The sequence below is a fragment of the Macaca thibetana genome, chromosome 20, assembly GCF_024542745.1.
Source record: "Macaca thibetana thibetana isolate TM-01 chromosome 20, ASM2454274v1, whole genome shotgun sequence".
NCBI lineage: Eukaryota > Metazoa > Chordata > Mammalia > Primates > Cercopithecidae > Macaca > Macaca thibetana.
In genome coordinates, this window is record NC_065597.1 from 33,647,391 (window position 1) to 33,666,850 (window position 19,460).

Here is a 19,460-nt window from a genome sequence, read left to right on the forward strand (position 1 = left end):
AAGGGCCTGTCACTAATGTAGCAGGACGAGCCGCGGACAAAAACCCTCAGACACTGGGTTAAAGAAGAAAGTGACTTTTTTCGGCCAAGAGTTTCCTCTCTGGCTTGGGAACAGGCAGGACTAGGATCCAGGGTTTCCATGTCATCCTCTAGTCAAACAGGAAGACTTCTGCAAGCATCCAGAATGGTGTGCTTCCTAAACAAAAAGTAGAGCTTGCATGTGCAATATCGTTTAATTTCACTTGGTTTTTCTTCAGGATAGAGAAGCTAGTGTCTGTGGGGGGATGTTAAATGTCACCAAATCCCAGTCTCAGAGTCTTCTGAACAGAAGGCCTAAGGGGAGGAAGAGTAGGGGCTGGAACACAGGAGGAAAAGTCCAAACTCAGGAGGATTCCTCCACATTTTTTTTTTTGCCTGCAACAATCAGAGCAGCTAGGTTTTCTGGGAAGCAAATTTTCCTGCTTCAAAATAATAGCAACTGTCACATGACTAGCACATGTCTGATTTCCACTGGTGACAAACTCACAGGTACTGCTAATACTGCCATGTTTTGTTTTGTATTGTATTTTTTTTTTTTACTATATCCATAATGGGAGAGAGGAAATGCTAAATTTTATTTAGAGGTTGGTGAATAATGATGTAATTTTTTGTGTCTGAATTTATGAACCTACTGAATTCTCACTACTGACCTAGGTTGAGGACCTCTGGGTTTGTGTGTGCCAAGTCTAAAAGCCTAGAGATCACTGTGGGAAAGGTCCCTGGGGGAAAATCAAGGGAGCAGCTGGCTTAACTCAGGACAAAGGCTGGGGACACCCAGACAAGAGTATAAATGGGAGTGGCCAACCGGAGAGGAAGCCAGTTGCACTTGGTTGGGGGTGGGGAGTGGTGGGGGGGATGTGGGAGCTGTTGGTGATTCTGGGAAATTTGGTTGGACTAAGAGATACTGTGGGCTGGGTGCAGTGGCTCATACCTATAATACCAGCACTTTGGGAGGCCAAAGCAGGAGGATCACTTGAGCCCAGGAGTTTGAGACCAGCCTGGGCAACATGGCAAAACTCTGTCTCTACAAAAATTGGCTGGGCATGATGATATGCACCTGTAGTCTCAGCCAGTGGGGAGGCTGAGGTGGGAGGATCATTTGAGTCTCAGAGCCATGATGGAGCCACTGCACTCCAGCCTGAGTGACAGAGAAAGACCCTGTCTCCTAAAAATAGATAGATAAATACATAAATAAAATAAAGAGATACTATGGAAGAGCAGTTTGGCAGGAAAACGATGAGTGTTCTTGAAGTTTGATGGCTTTGCCAGGGTCTATGGGAGACTGTCACTGCATCATCAGTCCACTCCCCTCCAAATGCCCAGTCCAACCAGGTGGAAGTGGGTGTGTCCACCAGGAAAGTACTGTTTACCCTTCAAAGTAGCCCCTCCACTTTTGCATCTCTTGAAACTCCAGGATTAAGGCTGCATTCACCAGACTTCTTAGTCCTGTCCCTGTTTAAGATTTAAATCCCTTTGCAATAGCTGTTAGTTAAAATTTAGTCTGAAGAGATTAATCCATCCTTCCCTGAGAATATTAGAAGAGTTTCAGTTCACTGAGCTTCTGGGAATAGGTGGGTGTTTGGGGGGATGGGGGGATGGGCAGGAGTGTTGAAATGTGCCCTTCTCTCCAGCCGGGCAAGACTGAATAAGAGGGGTCCCCCACAGGAGCACCAGCAGAAAATTCCCATTCCTCTGGCTCTCTTGCCCAGGACAGGCTCTGGCACATTCCTGCCATCCCCCTCAGGGGCACTTTCTGGTTGGAGGACAGAGTGGGTCACATGGTAAGGATGACTAGGGCAAAAAAGAATCAGAAAGTGATATTCCTAAGGAATTTATGTGCATATGTACTCAGGTGGATGCAGCCAATTTGGCCTTAATGTATATATTTTATTCACCTGTCTGGGGCCTCAAAGAAACCCAAAGGTAAGAGTCCAGCACTCTGTTAAATTAAACTAAATTTGGCCTGCAGACATCTCCGTACTTGAGTCTAAAAATGAACTGCAACCTACCTTGTAGGCAAACCGACTGAAATCCTAACTTAGGAGTCTACTATTGTAACAAACAGCTGAGTCTCAGCCAATCACAGCAGCTAAGCTTCAGTCAATCATAGGCACCCCACTGATCAGACCACGTTCCAATAAGGCAAGAGCTGAGCTGTAACCAACCCAACTGCCTGTGTACCTCATTGTTGTCCATAAATGTTGCCTGACCATGGTCAGGCCAGAGTTATCCATACCTATTCGGTTCTAAGGGCTCCCTGGTTCTAGAATTGTTCTTTCCTCAGTTAAACTCTGCTAAATTTAATTTGTCTAAAGTTTTTGTCTTAGCAATTCCCCATAAACTCCTTGGATTACAGAGATAACTCAAGACCCTACGTCCCTACCCTCTATCCTTTCCTAGCTGGTGTAAAGCCCCCATTAACCCACAAGTTCTTGAGGGGAGGGTTAGGATTGTCAATAGCCTGAAAACTTTGGTTTGTTTGCCCCCGATTATGAAAGTAAAATCTATGCTTCCAAGACCCCAAAGCATGTAATGCATTTCCTTCCAGTTCTTTTTGTATGTGTTTGTTACATACCTGAACATTTATCTACTAAATGTAGGTATAGGCTGGGCGCGGTGGCTCATGCCTGTAATTCCAGCACTTTGGGAGGCTAAGGCTGGCAGATCACCTGAGGTCAGGAACTCAAGACCAGCCTGGCCAATGTGGTGAAACCCTGTCTCTACTAAAAATACAAAAATTAGCCGCGCATGGTGGCAGGCTCCTGTAGTCCCAGCTACTCAGGAGACTGAGGCAGGAGACTTGCTCGAACCCAGGAGGCGGAGGTTGCAGTGAGCCAAGATTGTGCCATTGCACTCTAGCCTGGGCAACAGAATGAGACTCCGTCTCAAAAAACAAACAAACAAAACAAACAAACAAGCAAAAAAACTGTAAGTATACACTGGTGTCCTGCTTTGAAACAAAGCAAAGCAATACAAAGTAATAAGTTGTATCATCTATTCTTATTGCATAGAAAAAGGCCTGGAAGGATACACACCAAACTGTGGAAATGTGGAAGGCAAAGAAGGACAAGTTTCACTTTTTACCTGACTCTTGAATTTCTTGAAAAATATTAATGTTAAAGAAAAAATTATTCATGGCACTTTTGTTGAAGAGGGTAAGACAGACTTTATCCAAATGAAGGTCATGGCGACAGGTATAGGGACCACTGCAAGGGGTTTTGCAGTGAGTGACAGAGACCGTACTCACCTGCTACTCCAACAAGAACATGTGGGCATTTATAACTAAGGAATAGAGTGGGGGTCAGTGTACAGACTGTATATGCATATATATACACAGTGTACAGACTGCATATATATGTAAATATGTATATATATAATATATATTATATATACATATAATTTTATTTTTTTTTGAAACGGAATCTCACTCTGTCGCCCAGGCTGGAGTACAATGGCACAATCTTGGCTCATTACAACCTCCACCTCCCGGGTTCAAGCAGTCCTCCTTCCTCAGTCTCCCAGGTAGCTGGGGGAATACAGGTGCATGCCACCACAGTCAGCAAATTTTTGGATTTTTAGTAGAGACAGGGTTTCACCATGTTGTCCAGGCTGGTCTTGAACTCCTGACCTCAGGTGATCCACCCACCTCAGCTTCCCAAAGTGCTGGGATTACAGGCGTGAACCACCACACCCGGCCACAAATTTTTTAAAACTTATTTATTTATTTATTTATTTTCAGAGACAGGGTCTCGCTCTGTCATTCAAGCTGGAGTGCAATGGCATGACCATAGCTCACTGAAGCCTCAAACTTGTGGGCTCAAATGATCCACCCATTTCAGCCTCCTGAGTAGCTAAGACTATAGGCTTGCACCAACATGTCCAGCTAATTTTAAAAATTTTATTGTAGAGACGGGGTCTCTCAATGTTGCCCAGGCTGGTTTCAAACTCCTGGCCTCAAGAGATCCTCCCACCTTGGCCTCCCAAAGTGCTGGGATTACAGGCATGAACCACCATGCCCAGCTCTCCTATTTAAAAATCTTGTATCATAAAATTTTTTCATTGCTAAAAATTCCTCATAATCACACTTTTTAGTAATGCCTAATATTTCACTGTAGGGAATGTACCACAATTTAGCTGGTCCCCCAGCTTGTGATATTTACGTCATTTTACATTTTCATGATTAAAGATAATGATTATCATGAGGAAAGTCTGTGGGCCTTTGCAGGACATACTGAATCAGAGTTAAGGAAAGTGACTTGGTGGTCAGAAAGATCAGAGTTCAAATTCAGGCTCTGTCTCAGTTTATCATTGTCATTGGAATCTTGGTTTCCTCCTCTGCACAAAGGGGATCCTTACAAGAGCTCTAAACTCATAGATTTCTAAAAACAACTATGTTGAGATAAAATTCACATAACATAAATCCATCCATTTGAAGCCTAAATTCAATGGTTTTTAGCCATGTACGGTTTTGGCAAGATTCAATGATGTGGAATCATCATGTGTGTGATGAACACACCAACTGTCATTACAATTAATAATTCTTTGTTCATAATTTTCATTTTTTTTTAAGGCTAGGTTCTTGAGAAGCATCAGTGCAGAATAAAAGCCTATAAACTTCTCAAATGTTTTGAAAGTAGGCTTGTGAAGATAGAAGGTGGCCTTCAGAGGGATTTTCAAATGTGCATTTGTTTTTTGGATTTTTGGTGTTTGGATAGAATGTGGGAGCACTGGAGCTGGTATGAAAGTGTTGGGTTATTTGCTTCAAAATATCCTCTTTCATTCCCTTTTATTGCACCACTGAATTATACTCACCCTCAAACTGCACACACAGAGTAATGAGGTGAAGTCACTTCTCATTCACGGACCCTCCCTGCCTGGCGCCTCCCCCACAGAGTCACCAGCCTATCCCTCTTCACATCCAAGTGAGACTCCTTCAGTGAGGGCTGCAGGAGTACCATTTCCAATTGCCCATCTTAACTCAAGCCAAGCCAGTTTCATGGCGGGTGGGCAGAAATGAGAGGCAGGGGTCTCTGCCAATTCCATGGGGTGCCCACCCAACCTCCCAACAAACCACAGAAACATTCCATTTGCCCGTGGGTGGACTGACTGCAGGTTTCAGGGCTGAGTTAGTATATGGTGTCAGCCAAATCCAGGAGTGTGTTGCACCAGAGCGGTGTGTGGGTGAATCCTCAGGCAGGTGTGGGAGCAGGTTACGTGAGATGGGTGTGGGCTACGTGGTAAGGGATGAGAGGATGGTGCACAGAGGGTGGGTGGGGTCAGAGGTGGGTAAGGGTGGAGGTGAGGAATGGGGCCCCAGCAGAGGTTGGACATAGTAGTCAAACCAGTGGTTTGGAATCATTTTTGGGTCATGGCCTCCTTTGAGAATCTGATGTACGCTAAGGAAAGAATGGACACACACACAGCACAGACACATGCGCGCGCGCGCACACACACACACACACACACTAACCCACAAATTCTGCACATTGTGTCAGGGGTTCCCAGAACTCAAGAAATTTGACTTGGAATTAAGAATCTCTGGTCTGGACTAGTTCATAGGGACTTGTCAGAAACAAATCCTAAAGCTGCATTAAGAGCTTGAGGATATTTATGTCTTCTCGAGTGAAAGGGATTTAGAAAGGTTTGCAGGTTCAGGATTTAAATTCCAAAGTCCACTTTTTCCATTAATGTTTTTTTTTTCTAGTTTTTATTTTGAAAAATTTCAAATTCTACCAAAAAGTTGCAAGCTCATGTACTCTTGAACTACATTCACTAATTATCAAAAATTTCCCCCAATTCCTCCCCACTCTATGCATGCTTATGCTGTCAGAAACCCGCGTTTTTCTGGAGAACCATTTGAGACTAAATTGCAAATACTGGTTCTTCATCTCTACACACTTGGCATGCAACTCCTAAAATTACGGGATTCTCCTGCATAACTAAATACAATGATCATACTCACAAAATTTAACATTGATACAATATAACATTGTGTAATATACATTAACATTGTGTAATATACATCCTATATTCAAATTTCCCCTGGAGTACCCTTCTATTAGGTTGGTGCAAAAGTAATTGAGGTTTTCGCCATTACTTTCAATTGAATTTCAATAAGTTTTAAACCAACCCAATATGAGCTGTATTCTTTCTCCCTCCCTTCCTCCTTTCCTTTCTACTTAAAAAAAAAAAAATCCAGGCTCTAATTCAGAATCACACACTTCATCTAGTTATGTCTCTCGGTCTTCAGTAATCAAGAACACTCATCCAAGGTTTCGTTTGGTTTTCTTTCTCCTGACATTGACATTTTTGAAGAACCCAGCTTAGCTCTTTGGCAGAATGTCGCCCAGCTTGGATTTGTCTGATGGCACCCTTATTATTAGATTCAGGTTAAATGTTTTGGCAGGAGTACCTCATGGGGGAGGTGTCCCTTCTCGTTGCATCACATCAGAGGATTAGTTGGTTCCCTACTGATGAGAAGTTTGGACCACGGATAAGGTGGTGACCTCGTTTCCCCTTGGTAATCCCTAAGTCATTTGTGGGGTAACACTGTATTCACTGAAGGTCTCTGACTGTGGCAAATGCTAGGCGAGCTAGTGGTGAGCACCCACACTCTGTCCTTGTTCTTGTGCTGTTTTTACAAGGGAGGGGACAGACAATAAGGAAACAAATAATGACAAGATATGCAGTTTTATGAAGGATGTGGATAGGGTGCTGAGATAGAGAAGTATCAACTGTAGAGAAAGTCATCTTTAAGGTGAGACTTGAGCTGGGGGCATGCCGGTAGTCCCAACTCCTCAGGAGGCTGAGGTGGGAGGATCATGTAAGGCCAGGAGTTCTGGGCTGTAGTGCATAATGCCGATCAGGTGTCCACACTAAGTTTGGCATCAACTATCATGACCTCCTGGGGCTGGGGGACCACCAGGTTGCCAGGTGGCAAACAGCAGGTCAAAACTCCCGTGCGGATCAGTAGTGGGATCATTCCTGTGAATAGGCCACTGCACTCCAGCCTGGGCAATATAGTGAGACTCTATTTCTAAAAAAAATACTACTAATAAAGAAAAAGGCGAAACTTGAATAGGGAAAAGGAGTCACCCTTGGGAAGGTGGGGTGGAGGGGTTGGTGGTGGCTCCTAGTTAAGCTTGGAGGATGGAAGGAACCAAAAGATGGATGCGTGGTGGTCTCAGGGAGGGAGGCATGATCAGAGAAAGGCCCTGGGTCTGGGAATAATCATATTGTACACATAGTATCTTAATATTGAACACCATCCTACATGTTTCACATGCTTTACCTTGTTTAATTCTCCTTGCAGCCCTGTGAAGTGAGTGCTATTATTGGTTTTGTGCTGTAGAATCTGTGACACAGAGAGGTTGAGCAATTGTCCTAAGGTCACACAGCTTCTAAGTAGCAGTGCTGGATAGATCTGACTCCACAGTCTGTGCTCTTAGCTGTGTCAAGGAGGAAGGCCCAGGATTTCATCTAGAAAACAGACTGTGAAAAGGGATTGGAATGAGAGCAACCTGCACTGGGTGCAGAGGTCCTGTCGATAAAGGATGCAGGATGGGAAAGGAAGACAAAGGAAGGGCCTAGAAGGTCCAAGGAGAAGGGTGTTCAGGGCTGCAAGCAACACTGGAAGCCAGGCCAGTTCAGTTGACCGCCTACCCTGGTGCATCCCCAACCCCTGCTGTCCCTTCAGGTCGGATTTGCAATTCTGCTCTCCCTCCTCCTAAACACAAACAGGAGATTTACACACTCAAAGTCTCTCCCCACAAATAACTAATTAATCACAAAGGGAAAAATTGTAACTTTGCAGTGGCACAACCTGGCCAACGCCAGCTTAACCAAGTGACCAAAGTGGATATTCAGGGAAGGCTCTGGAAGGGCATTTGGGGGAAGCGTGGAAAGGTTTTGTGAGGACTCTGAATGACGGGGGTGGGAAGCTTTGGGGACTGAGGAGTCTACCCTAACAGGGCAGGGTCCAGAGGGGGAAGGAGGGGTATGTCTCCGGGAAAGGGAGAAGTATTGAGGTGGGAGAGGTTCTGAGGTTTGAGCGAGGCCCTGGGGAGGGACTTGACAGTTTGGGTGACAGGAGGGTCAGAATAGGGTCAGTATGGGAGGTGTCGGGTGGGTAAAAGCTGGGTGAGTGCAGGGCTAGGGGTAGGGTCTCCAAGGACAGTGAAAGGGTCGGGACTCGCGGGCGAGGGCTCTAGGGCAACGGCCAGTGGAAGGGGGACTCCTGTGGCGTGAAGTCAGGCCAGCCCGAGGGTGAGGCGATTTGGACCGTCCGACCTGGGGCGACCGGAGGGCGAGGGTGCGGGACGGTGCGGGAGGGCGCGAGGTAGGCGGCGGGGCGTGCCGGGGCGGGGCCGGGGCGGGGCCGGCACCGCCCGGCGGGTCCCCCCGCGCTCCAGGGGGCGCTGTGAGCCTGGGCGGCCCCAGGCCGGGCGGCGGCCGCTCCCAGCGAGCGCGGCCCCTTTTCCGGGTTTCCTCCGCCTCCTCCTCCTCTCCTCCTTCTTCTCCGCTGCCGCGGCCGCTGCCCCTTTCCCGGCCGGTGGCTGCCACTGCCGGTGCCGCCGCCGCCACTGCCGCCGCCTCCTGGGGGCCGCGAGCCGAGCGGAGACCGCCGCGGATCGCGAGCGCCGCCCGCCCCGCCGCCCCGCCGGCCGCTCCAGGGCCGGGCCGGCTCGGCCGGCGCCCCCCGCGCCCCCAGCCCGCCCGCCCCCGCGGGCCCGGCCTGGCGCGGCCGCCCGCCGCCGCGCTCCTCCTCCTCCTCCTCCAGCGCCCGGCGGCCCGCTGCCCCCTCCGCCCGCCGCCCCGCGCCCCCCGCCGCGTCGCCGCCGCCACCCTCTGCGCCCCGCGCCGCCCCCCGGTCCCGCCCGCCATGCCCGGCCCGGCCGCGGGCAGCAGGGCCCGGGTCTACGCCGAGGTGAACAGCCTGAGGAGCCGCGAGTACTGGGACTACGAGGCTCACGTCCCGAGCTGGGGGTAAAGCCGCCGCCGCCCCCCGCCGGGCCCGCTGACCCCTGCCCCCGCCCGGCCACCCCCTGCGAACCGCACTCGGGCCCGGTGGTGTCTCCCGCCGACCCCTCCGCGGGCCCGCAGGGAGGCAGAGGTCCAGCTCTCGCACATGTCCTCGTCTTCCTCTTCCCTCCCCTTGTCCCTTTCTCCCCGCTTTGCGCACCTCTTTCCCCCAAGGAATGCTTTTTTACTCGGGGAGAAGTGTGGGGTCCAGGGATCGACGCCGGGTGAAAGTGAGGGAGTAGCCCTTCCTCACGCTTCTGGGTTTCCACTGGGGTGGGAAGTCAACAGCTGTCCTTTGGAGCTATTAAAATTCCCTGCCTTTTCGGTTTTCTGAGATGAGGTGGTGGGAGGAAATTTCTTAAAGACGTCCAGTTTTTTAAAACAGGCACTGTCTACCCTCAGGGTGTGAAACGGGAAGCAGGTGCTGGGGAGCCGCGGGGCACAGGGGGCACCCTCTAGGCCTTCAGGACGGGTGCTTTGCTCAGCCCTCTGGATTGGCTCAGAGCGTTGCCTTCCTGCCCCATCTTTCCAAGTTAGGAGAGACCAATTAGGTTAGGAGCTCTGCAGAGTGAAGGGAGCCAAGATTACGTCGTGGCTTTCATTTAGGGAATGAGTTGTGACGTGATGTATAGACACTTCCAAGTGTTTGCCTGTTGGAAGCGGCTGAATGACGTATACAGTGAGCATAGGCTTGCTTAGATTAACCCCCAGTCCTGGCATTTATGTGTGTGTCTTCCTTTTACAGTAATCAAGATGATTACCAACTGGTTCGAAAACTTGGTCGGGGAAAATATAGTGAAGTATTTGAGGCCATTAACATCACCAACAATGAGAGAGTGGTTGTAAAAATCCTCAAGGTGAGTGTCCTATGAGTGGTATGTAACATTTTTCCCCCCACAGGGCAGAAGGTTGTAAGCTACCCCAGTCACGTTCTAGAATGGGCAATGCAAGCTTGAATTTAATTTAATTTATTTATTTAGAGTCAGAGTCTCACTCTGTCACCCAGGCTGGAGTGCAGATCATAGTTCACTGCAGCCTTCAACTCCTGAGCTCAAGTGATCCTCCCATCTCACCCAAGTAGCTGAGACTACAGGTGCATGCCACCACGCCCAGTTATTTTTAAAATTTTTTTGTAGAGTCAGGGTCTGGTCAAGTTGCCCAGGCTGGTCTTAAACTCCTGAGCTCAAGCAGTCCTCCAAAAGGACTCCTTGCAGGCCTCCTAAAATTGCTGGGTTTACAGGCATAAGCCGCTGTGCCCAGCCCACGCTCAGATTTTATTTATCTGATGTCCCTTCATTACTTCTTTTTCCACCCTATTTTCCTGTGAACTTTCAAGAAAATGTGCAGACTGGTCACAGATCTTAGTTCAAATCTAAGTTCAGGAAGGTGTTTGTTCTAAAAAGTAAATTGCCTAAAGCAAAAATTCCTAAAGGGCTCCATTTGTTAGAAAATAAATAGGTATTCAAAAGACAGGAAAGCCATTCTCAATTTAAGGGCTCCCTGAGCACTGTGTTTGTTAGTCTTGGTGCATGCTCTCCGTTGTTCCAGAAAGAAAGTTGGAAAAAATTGGAGCGACTTCAGAAATGTATGTCAAACCCAAGTGGAAGGAAATTCCTTAGTAGATAATCACTTGCTTTTTTTTTTTCCTTTGGCAGTAAAGTTTCAGGTGGGATGGATATAGTGCGCCAGTAGTGCTGAGAAGCCTTGTTGGGAAGCCAGAGAGCCATTGTTGCTTATCAGCTAGTAAAAATGTAGAAGAATTCACGTATTATTACTAAAGCAATAATTGGAACAAAACGATTTTAATATATGGTTTAGCAATCAGTTTGATAATGATATGTCTTTTGTTATCTCTTCCATGAAGATGATTTTAATGAGCATGAAGGGTCGGCTAAATTTTCCTTCTGGTAACAGATTAATTGTATAGCTTTAATAATGTTTTATAGGCTATAGTAAAAAGTAGTTCTTAGAATCTGTGATGGGTCTTCGTTATTGCCAGATCATTTCATGTGGTTACATGTCATTTAGTGAGAGATTGAGAAGACGGAAGAGTGACGTAAGCACTTTGCATACATGTGATTTCCAGTGTGGCCCTTTTGCAGAGGTTCTGTGGACTAAGAATGTGGAATTGAAAAGCTGTTTCTGTGTGTTAGAGCAGCTGTGTAGGTAATCACTGTTTAATGTGAGGGGTCAGGCTTATGCTTTCTCGTAATCTTTCAGAAAAAATTATTAACTCCATCACTCAAAACATCCTAGCCTAGTGATGAAGAGGCAGAATTGCAGGAAAGAGAAATAGACAGTTACTTGTGTTCTCAGACACACTGGGGATGAGAAGTGAGGAATTGATGTTGAAGATACTGAGTGTGACTCCTCTCTTCCCTAAATATGTATTGCATTTATGAAGTCACAAGGTTTTTTTTTTTTTTTTAAGTCACAGGGAAATTACCTTAAAAAGCCATACATTAGCTTTATATATATAAGCATAAGTTTTTAATAAGCTGCTTCAAATCTAAGAAATAAGCGAGGCGTAAATTGAAATTAGGAATATCCACATTCCACTGCTGTATATTCAGAAGAATGAATTGCTGACTCTAAAGCAATTCCGGAAAAATGTCTGAACTTTTGTGCTATGGCAGCATTTTTAGAATAAGTGTACGATTTTCTGTGGTGCTTTTTTTTTTGAAAGGAACAGCATTCAGGTGTATGTATAAATCCCAGCATGTTCATTTAGGAGAGCATCACATTGCTGCTTCATCATCTGAAGAGCTTCATAGGCTCTAGCTTTCTCCTACTCTAAAGATTCTCAGCAGATGTTAGGAAACCCAGTATGTAAGCTGCTGCAGGTTATCTTTACAAATGGGAGACCTAGGCACAAAGAAACTTACCTAATGTCATTATGTTGAATGACCATTAGCCAGAACTCCTGTTTCCTATTTCTTCATATTTCTTACTGTTCATTTTAGCATTGGATTGTAGGATCTGAACGTTGAGCACAGAAACAGGTACCAGTGTCCTGGAATCAGACTTGGGAGGCCCCTAGTTAATGAAATGTTTCTTGTTTCTTCTTGACATTGTTTGTTTTCACAGTGCAGCCTAAACCACTAGTGAAACTACACTCAATTATTTATGTTTTTTAAAGCCCGGTAGCATTTCTATCCAGATTTTGTTCCTGTCTGAAGGATGGGGTAATACATCACTAATGGCATTATTGTGATTTTGTTGTTTTGTGAATTGAAAGTATTACTTTTTAAAAAGAACAGGATCTTTAGCCAAAGTTGTGTTTCTTTATTCAAATAAGTTGAAGTTATGACTAATAGCTACTATTGTGGTGCTTGGTCATAGGAAATTAGGTCCTTAATGGAGTACCAGTTGCTCTTAACTTGGAAGAATTTAGAACAGCCTTCCTTTTTGTATAAGCCTGCTGTATTTTAGCTGCAGGATTGTATTATGCACATAGTGACCAAGATAGAGGGTGCCTTTCTTGAGGACAAGTGGTCTTTTGTAGTTTCATATCAGTTCTTTCCTATGTGTGAGAATGGGTAAATGATGAGTGACTACAGAGGAATTTTATATCGTTTAATTTGCGTTAGTAGATTTCCAGGTATTGATCAAAAATGAGCTACTAAGAAGTTTTAGGAATTTAGAAACTGGTGAGCAAAATTTTACTGTCTATCCCCAAGTGGTATTCTATGGCTAAAATCTTAAAACTTTCCAATCAATGGAGAGGTTGTATCTTTTTTTGACAAATTGTTTTGAGGAGAAGAGAGAAAAAGGAGGAGGAAAATGGTAAGGGTTTATATGGCTGGGCAGAAAGCTACATTAGTGTCAAAAGTTTCATCTTTTGATTTTGAAAAATCAATTCTTCATTTCCTTTGTAGTACCTCTTAGAATAGTGTACACAGAAGTAAAAGTGGCCACTTTTGACAACTTTTAGAATTTTATGAACACTGCCTGTGTGTGTAGATTTCAGTACTTCCTGGGGTCCTTGGGATCTTTCAAATTAAACTATTTCTTGAATAAAAGTTAAGAGCAACACTGTTTTTAAAAACAGATAGCAGGCCGGGCGCGGTGGCTCAAGCCTGTAATCCCAGCACTTTGGGAGGCCGAGACGGGCGGATCACGAGGTCAGGAGTTCGAGACCATCCTGGCTAACAGGGTGAAACCCCGTCTCTACTAAAAAATACAAAAAACTAGCCGGGTGAGGTGGTGGGCGCCTGTAGTCCCAGCTACTCGGGAGGCTGAGGCAGGAGAATGGCGTAAAAACCCGGGAGGCGGAGCTTGCAGTGAGCTGAGATCCGGCCACTGCACTCCAGCCTGAGCGACACAGCGAGACTCCGTCTCAAAAAAAAAAAAAAAAAAAAAAAAAAAACAGATAGCGTTTCGAACCAGTGCTAAAATGACTTGGAAATTCCCATATAAGGCTTCCTCTTAGTAGTCTTATTTTATAAACAGATTGACTATCCATTTCCCCCCAGATATTAATTCTTTAGCTTTAAACAAAGGATGGTGGTATTAAATTTTGCTCCTTAAGCATGTTTAGCATATTTGCAGATATTTTTTAAGTTTTGTGTTGTAAGTAGGTAGTGTTAAAAGGATGGGCGTTGGTTATACATCTTTGTTAATAGCTTCATCGTGAGCTGGTGATCTTTATGTTATGTCAGAATGGTGCTTTCTTCTTTATTTCTAGCTTCTCCTGTGGTAGGTTTTTTACCCTTTTGAATTTAGGCATGTGTATGAAGACATCTTCCTGAAACAACACATTAGTGGTATTTATCTAAATTTTTGGTACATTCTAATTTTCACTAATGTCTCATGGTATAAAAGTAGTGAAAACAGTATTACTAAAGTATTGCTAACATTCAAAATAATGTTAAAAATTGTATGTGGACTAGGCTATTTCCAACATTGTGGTGGGGAGTCACAGATTAAGAGTATAGTTAACCGGTGTCAAACAGAATCACAGAATGCGGGTGCTTAGAAACCGTTAGAACCCAGGCCCTTTTTACAAATCAACCAAGACCCAGAGAAAGGATTTATATGCTCAGCGTCATGTAGTCACAGGGTGGAAGCACTCGGTGTAGGACCCGTATACCTGTCCTGAAGTCTCGGCAGGTGCGAGGAGCATAATTAGGACATTTGCTGGATGTTTGACTTTGTGATGTACTGATCTGTACTGGAAGAATTGAGGAACACTCACCAAGAGTCAAATGAAGTTAATTCGTTTCTAATGATTTTTGGAGTAATTTTTCTCAAAGGAAGTATTTGACTTTGGTAAGTTGCTAGTTGAAGTGTGGAATCCAAGAGTCCTAGAGGGCTGTAGGGACCCAGGCAGGGGTTCTCTATGATTTGTATCCACAGCAGCATGTTTAATGCTTAAATGAAATGCTGCTTTATTCTCTCGAAGCATCAATAAGTAGTATTTTTATGCTTTTTTTAACCCATAGAGTTCCTCCAAGTCTCAGCATGATCACTTGGCAGATTTGGGGATTAATAGTTTTGTCCCTTTAATACAAGAGTTTATTTGAGAACAAACCACATGTGAAAAGAATATCTTGATATAGTGTGCCCATTTTCATGTATAAAGCAGGGCTCCAGATAGTTTCTAGAGTTTAATTTCAGGATCTGCCATCTCATAATCAGGGTGGTATAGTGTAAGAAGTGCTATAAATGAGAGGGCAGAAGGCTTGAGTTCAAAAACTAGTGTGTTCATTGATACCACTTGACTGTTTTCTCATCTATGAAATAAGCATACATTTCCTGCTTAAGTCACAGGGTTGTCAGGAAAGTCAGATAAACTGTAGACAGATGGGTAGAGAGATTGATTATCATGTTTTAGTAATCTACAAAATGCTTCTTTCCTGAGAGAGTATGGCCTAGAAGTGGTCTGCCTGGTGTCAGGTGTTAGTTCCAACTGTAGACGCTCTATAACATCGAACAGTTACTTAAGTTCTCTGTGCCTCAATGTCCTTCCTCAAGTAAAAAATGTTACTAGTGCTCATCTAAGAGGATTAAATGTGCTTAAAACGGTGCCTGGCCTGAGAGATAAATAAAGTGTAGTAATAACAATATTACATTTGGGCAATGCGAATGATTTTTAGAGGCAGAACCAGTAGTAGAAAGGGTTGCAGTGTTCTCTTGAGGAGATTCAAAGGGTCTGCTCTATGCCTTGCCTTTAAAAAAAAAAAATGCTGGGCGCGGTGACTCACGCCTGTAATCCAGCACTTTGGGAGGCCAAGGCAGGCGGATCACGAGGTCAGGAGATTGAGACCATCCTGGCTAACATGGTGAGACCCCATCTCTACTAAAAATACAAAAAATTAGCCGGGCATGTTGGCAGGCGCCTGTAGTCCCAGCTACTCGGGAGGCTGAGGCAGGAGAATGGCATGAACTCGGGAGGCAGAGCTTGCAGTGAGCTAAGATTGCGCCACTGCACTCCAGCCTGGGCGACAGTGCGAGACTCCATCTCAAAAAAAAAAATAAATAAATAAATAGATAAATAGTGTTAAAATACATGTAACATAGGCTAGGCGCGGTGCCTCACGCCTGTAATCCCAGCACTTTGGGAGGCCGAGGCAGGCGGATCACCTGAGGTCAGGAGTTCAAGACCAGCGTGGCCAACCTGGTGAAACTCTGCCTCTACTAAAAATACAAAAAATTAGCTGGGCATGGTGGCAGGCGCCTGTAATCCCAGCTACTCAGGAGGCTGAGGCAGGAGAATCGCTTTAACCCGGGAGGCAGAGGTTGCAGTAAGCCAAGATTGCACCATTGCACTCCAGCCTGGGCAATAAGAGCGAAACTCGTCTAAAAAATAATAAAATAAAATAACATAATATTTACCATCTTAACCATTCTTAAGTGTACAGTTCAATGGGTAATGTGCAGCCATCACTACCATCCATCTCTATAACTTGTTTAGTCTTGTAAAATGGAAACTCTGTATCCATTAAACAATAACTAGCCATTTCTCCCTCCCCCATTTCCTGGCAACAACCATTTTACTGTTTCTATGAATTTGACTACTCCAAGTACCTCATATAAGTGGAATTGTACAGTATTTATCCTTTTGTGACTGGATTATTTTGCACAGCATTATGTCCTCCAGGTTTATCACTGTTGCATGCGTCAGAATTTCCTTCCATTTTAAGGCTACGTCATTTTCCATTGTATGTATATAGCACATTTTCTTAGCCGTTCACCATCAGTGGATGGGTTGCTTCCATGTTTTAGCTATTGTGAATAATGCTGCTTTGAACGTGAGTGTACAGATACCTCCTGAAGACCCTGCTTCACTTCTTTTGGGTATAGACCCAGAAGTGGAATTGCTGGATCACAAGGTAATTAATTCTATATTTAATGTTTTGAGGAACTTTCCAGAGTGGCTGTACCATTTTACATTCTGACTGCAGTGTACAAGTTTGACTGTTTCTCCATATCCTTGCCAACACTTCTTTTCTGGTTTTTTTGATAGCAGCCATCCTGACTTGTGTGAGGTGGTATCTGATTATCATTTTGATTTTATGCCTTGCCTTTTTTAATAATTTTTTTAACTCCTGAGAATAAACAATTACCCTCAAGGAGTAGATCATGTAATTGGGATGATGAAACTTGAAAGATGAGAGGAAAAGTTTTCTGTGATGAGATAACATTGCTCAGATAATGTTTTTATTTAGGTCAGGTGCAGTGGGTTTTAGGGATGCCACCAGGGTAGTTGAACTTTCTTTTTACTCTGTCCTTCTACATTCCTGGCAACCATTGTTCATTGCAGGTGATGAAATTCATATCATAGTGGAGCAGTTGTTAGTTTGGTAGTAGAGTAAAAGTAACCCCAAATTTGAGAGTTAGGAGCTGTTGATAAATTCCTGCCTGTCTTGAATTTGTTAGTTCAGTTGTTCTTTTTTTCACCAATTTGTCTACTAGACTTCGAGTTAAAAAAAAAATTTGTTTTATTAGTTTGGACAATAGCTAAACTGATTGAGTTTGAATCTTTTAAACAGATAGTCTCTGAACTGGAATAAATGAACCCCAGATGGAGACTTTCTCTAGCACGCAGAGTGAAATTGTGAGATCGTTGTAGAAATACATGTATTTTCTACATTTTGTGTAACTGGTGGTAAATGGCTACAGGCTCTGGACAGGAGAATCAAAGCATCCTTGTTTCTGTAAAACTCGGTTTATTTTCCTTAGGATACCAACAATCCTCCCTCATAAATCCTAACTTTTTATCTCTGATTCACATTAAAAGGATCACTTTCAGCTCCTCAGAGCTCATTGATTTAGTTTTTCAAGCGTCTTTCCAGTCCAGAGGAATAAACTGAGGCTGAAGGGATCTACCTGTAGCTGAGTTTTTGATGGTTTGGAGGGAAGTGTCCTGGACTGTGGGTCGGTCACCTTTCTTTTTTATCATCTCTTGGTCTTTTGTCAGCTTGTGAGGACTCTAGCTGCCTTTGTGACTTGGGACTCCTTTGTGCCACCTTCAGAGTTGCCCTGCTATTCCCAGTCTCTAGTTTGGGAAGTTTAAGTTAGATACCTGGTGGGCAACAAAATATGCTTCAGTTGCTATGCAAGATACCTTTAGATGTATTGATAGATAGGTTCATCTTAACTGGGCTGTCCAGGCCTGACCCGTTGCTTAATAACGGGAGAGCAATGCAAGACTTTACATGGGGCAGTGTCATAAAGGCAACTAATGGGTTGTCCCTGTAAGCGGTTAGGAGTACTGTTAGGAGTAGAAGAGGTTTTTGGTGGATATAGGCTTCTGGTTGTGAGTTTTTTTCTCTCTGTTACCACTCTCACAGATCTATAGCTGCTTTCCAGTATTGGATGACAAATCTAGAATTTTCTTACATTGAAAGGCATTGACTAAACTGGTAGCATTGGCTGAATTTTTAAGTATAAGATAACCAGCTTTGGCCGGGCGCAGTCGCTCACACCTGTAATCCCAGCACTTTGGGAGGCTAAGGCAGGTGGATCACCTGAGGTCAGGAGTTCGAGATCAGCCTGGCCAACATGGTGAAACCCTATCTCTACTAAAAATACAAAAAAATTAGCTGGGCGTGGTGGCATGCACTTGTAGTACTTGGAAGGCTGAGGCAGGAGAATTGTTTGAACTTGGGAGGCGGAGGTTGCAGTGAGCTGAGATTGTGCCACTGCGCTCCAGCCTGGGCCACGGAGTGAGACCCCATCTCAAAAAAAAAGTCAGTTTTTATTTTTCTTTTAACTTCTTAACATAATTTCGGACTTAAAAAAAGTTGCAGGAATTCCCATATCTGTTTCACCCAGACTCCTCAAATGTTAACATTTGCTTTATCCTCCTCTTTCTCATATATACACACATATGTACATACATACATACATATATGTACATATATACACCTATATAATAACATTTATGTTATGTATATTTTCCTGAAGTGCTTGAGAGTAAATCGTAGTCATCCCTAAATACTTCAGTATGCATTTCCTAAAAATAAAGAGTTTCTTACATAATCCTACAATGCCATATTAAAAAATTAGAAGGTAAGCTGGGCGCGGTGGCTCAAGCCTGTAATCCCAGCACTTTGGGAGGCCGAGACGGGCGGATCACAAGGTCAGGAGATCGAGACCATCCTGGCTAACACGGTGAAACCCCGTCTCTACTAAAAAATACAAAAAATTAGCCGGGCGAGGTGGCGGGCGCCTGTAGTCCCAGCTACTCGGGAGGCTGAGGCAGGAGAATGGCATGAACCCGGGAGGCGGAGCTTGCAGTAAGCTGAGATCCGGCCACTGCACTCCAGCCTGGGCGACAGAGCGAGACTCCGTCCCAAAGGAAAAAAAAAAGAAGGTAACCATTGATGCAATGCTATTAGCTAATCTACAGCTGTCATTCACATTTGCCAGTTACCTTTATAACGTTCTTTATAGCAAAGGAAAATCCCAGATTATATGATTATATTCAGTTGTAGTCATGTGTTATATTCAGTTGTCAGATTTTAAAAGTCTGGAACAATTGCGCAGTTTGTTTCATGACATTGACATATTTGAATCTTTCAGGCTGGTTATTTTGTAGTGTGTCCTTCCCTGGCTATTTTTTAATCGGCTTGTACAGTGCTTTTTTTCCCCAAAGTTTCGAGCTCCCTTGTTAATGAAAAAGGGACTAAGGAGTAAGGTTTCTAAGTGGAGTCAGGGAACATGCACAGCAGCCTCATCTGCTCTCCTGGGAACCCTGGCACAGCGGGCGGAGAGCGGGTATCATCATGGCAGCTAGCTCACAAGGACACAGCAAGAGCCCAGCCTCTCAGTTAAGCCCCTTGTTACAGGTGATGCAAGTGCTCTGAGTTTCATAGTCCTTTCCTTCTCTGTTTTGTTATGTGTTCAAAGCTGTATCTTAGTGACCAACAAAAGATGAAGGTTTTTTTGGCATGT

At 44.5% G+C, this 19,460-nt stretch overlaps 2 protein-coding genes across 2 annotated transcripts in view; both read left to right on the forward strand.

Annotated features, from left to right (window-relative positions):
* CFAP20 (cilia and flagella associated protein 20) overlaps nt 1-19,460 on the forward strand; it is a 309,756-nt gene that overhangs the window by 228,970 nt on the left and 61,326 nt on the right. The window lies entirely within an intron of this gene.
* CSNK2A2 (casein kinase 2 alpha 2) overlaps nt 8,541-19,460 on the forward strand; it is a 40,708-nt gene continuing 29,788 nt past the window's right edge. The window contains exons 1-2 of the mRNA XM_050773046.1: nt 8,541-9,023; nt 9,805-9,916. Of these exons, the coding sequence (XP_050629003.1) occupies nt 8,920-9,023; nt 9,805-9,916 (216 nt within the window). The 5' untranslated portion in view covers nt 8,541-8,919. The remainder of the gene's footprint in view (nt 9,024-9,804; nt 9,917-19,460) is intronic.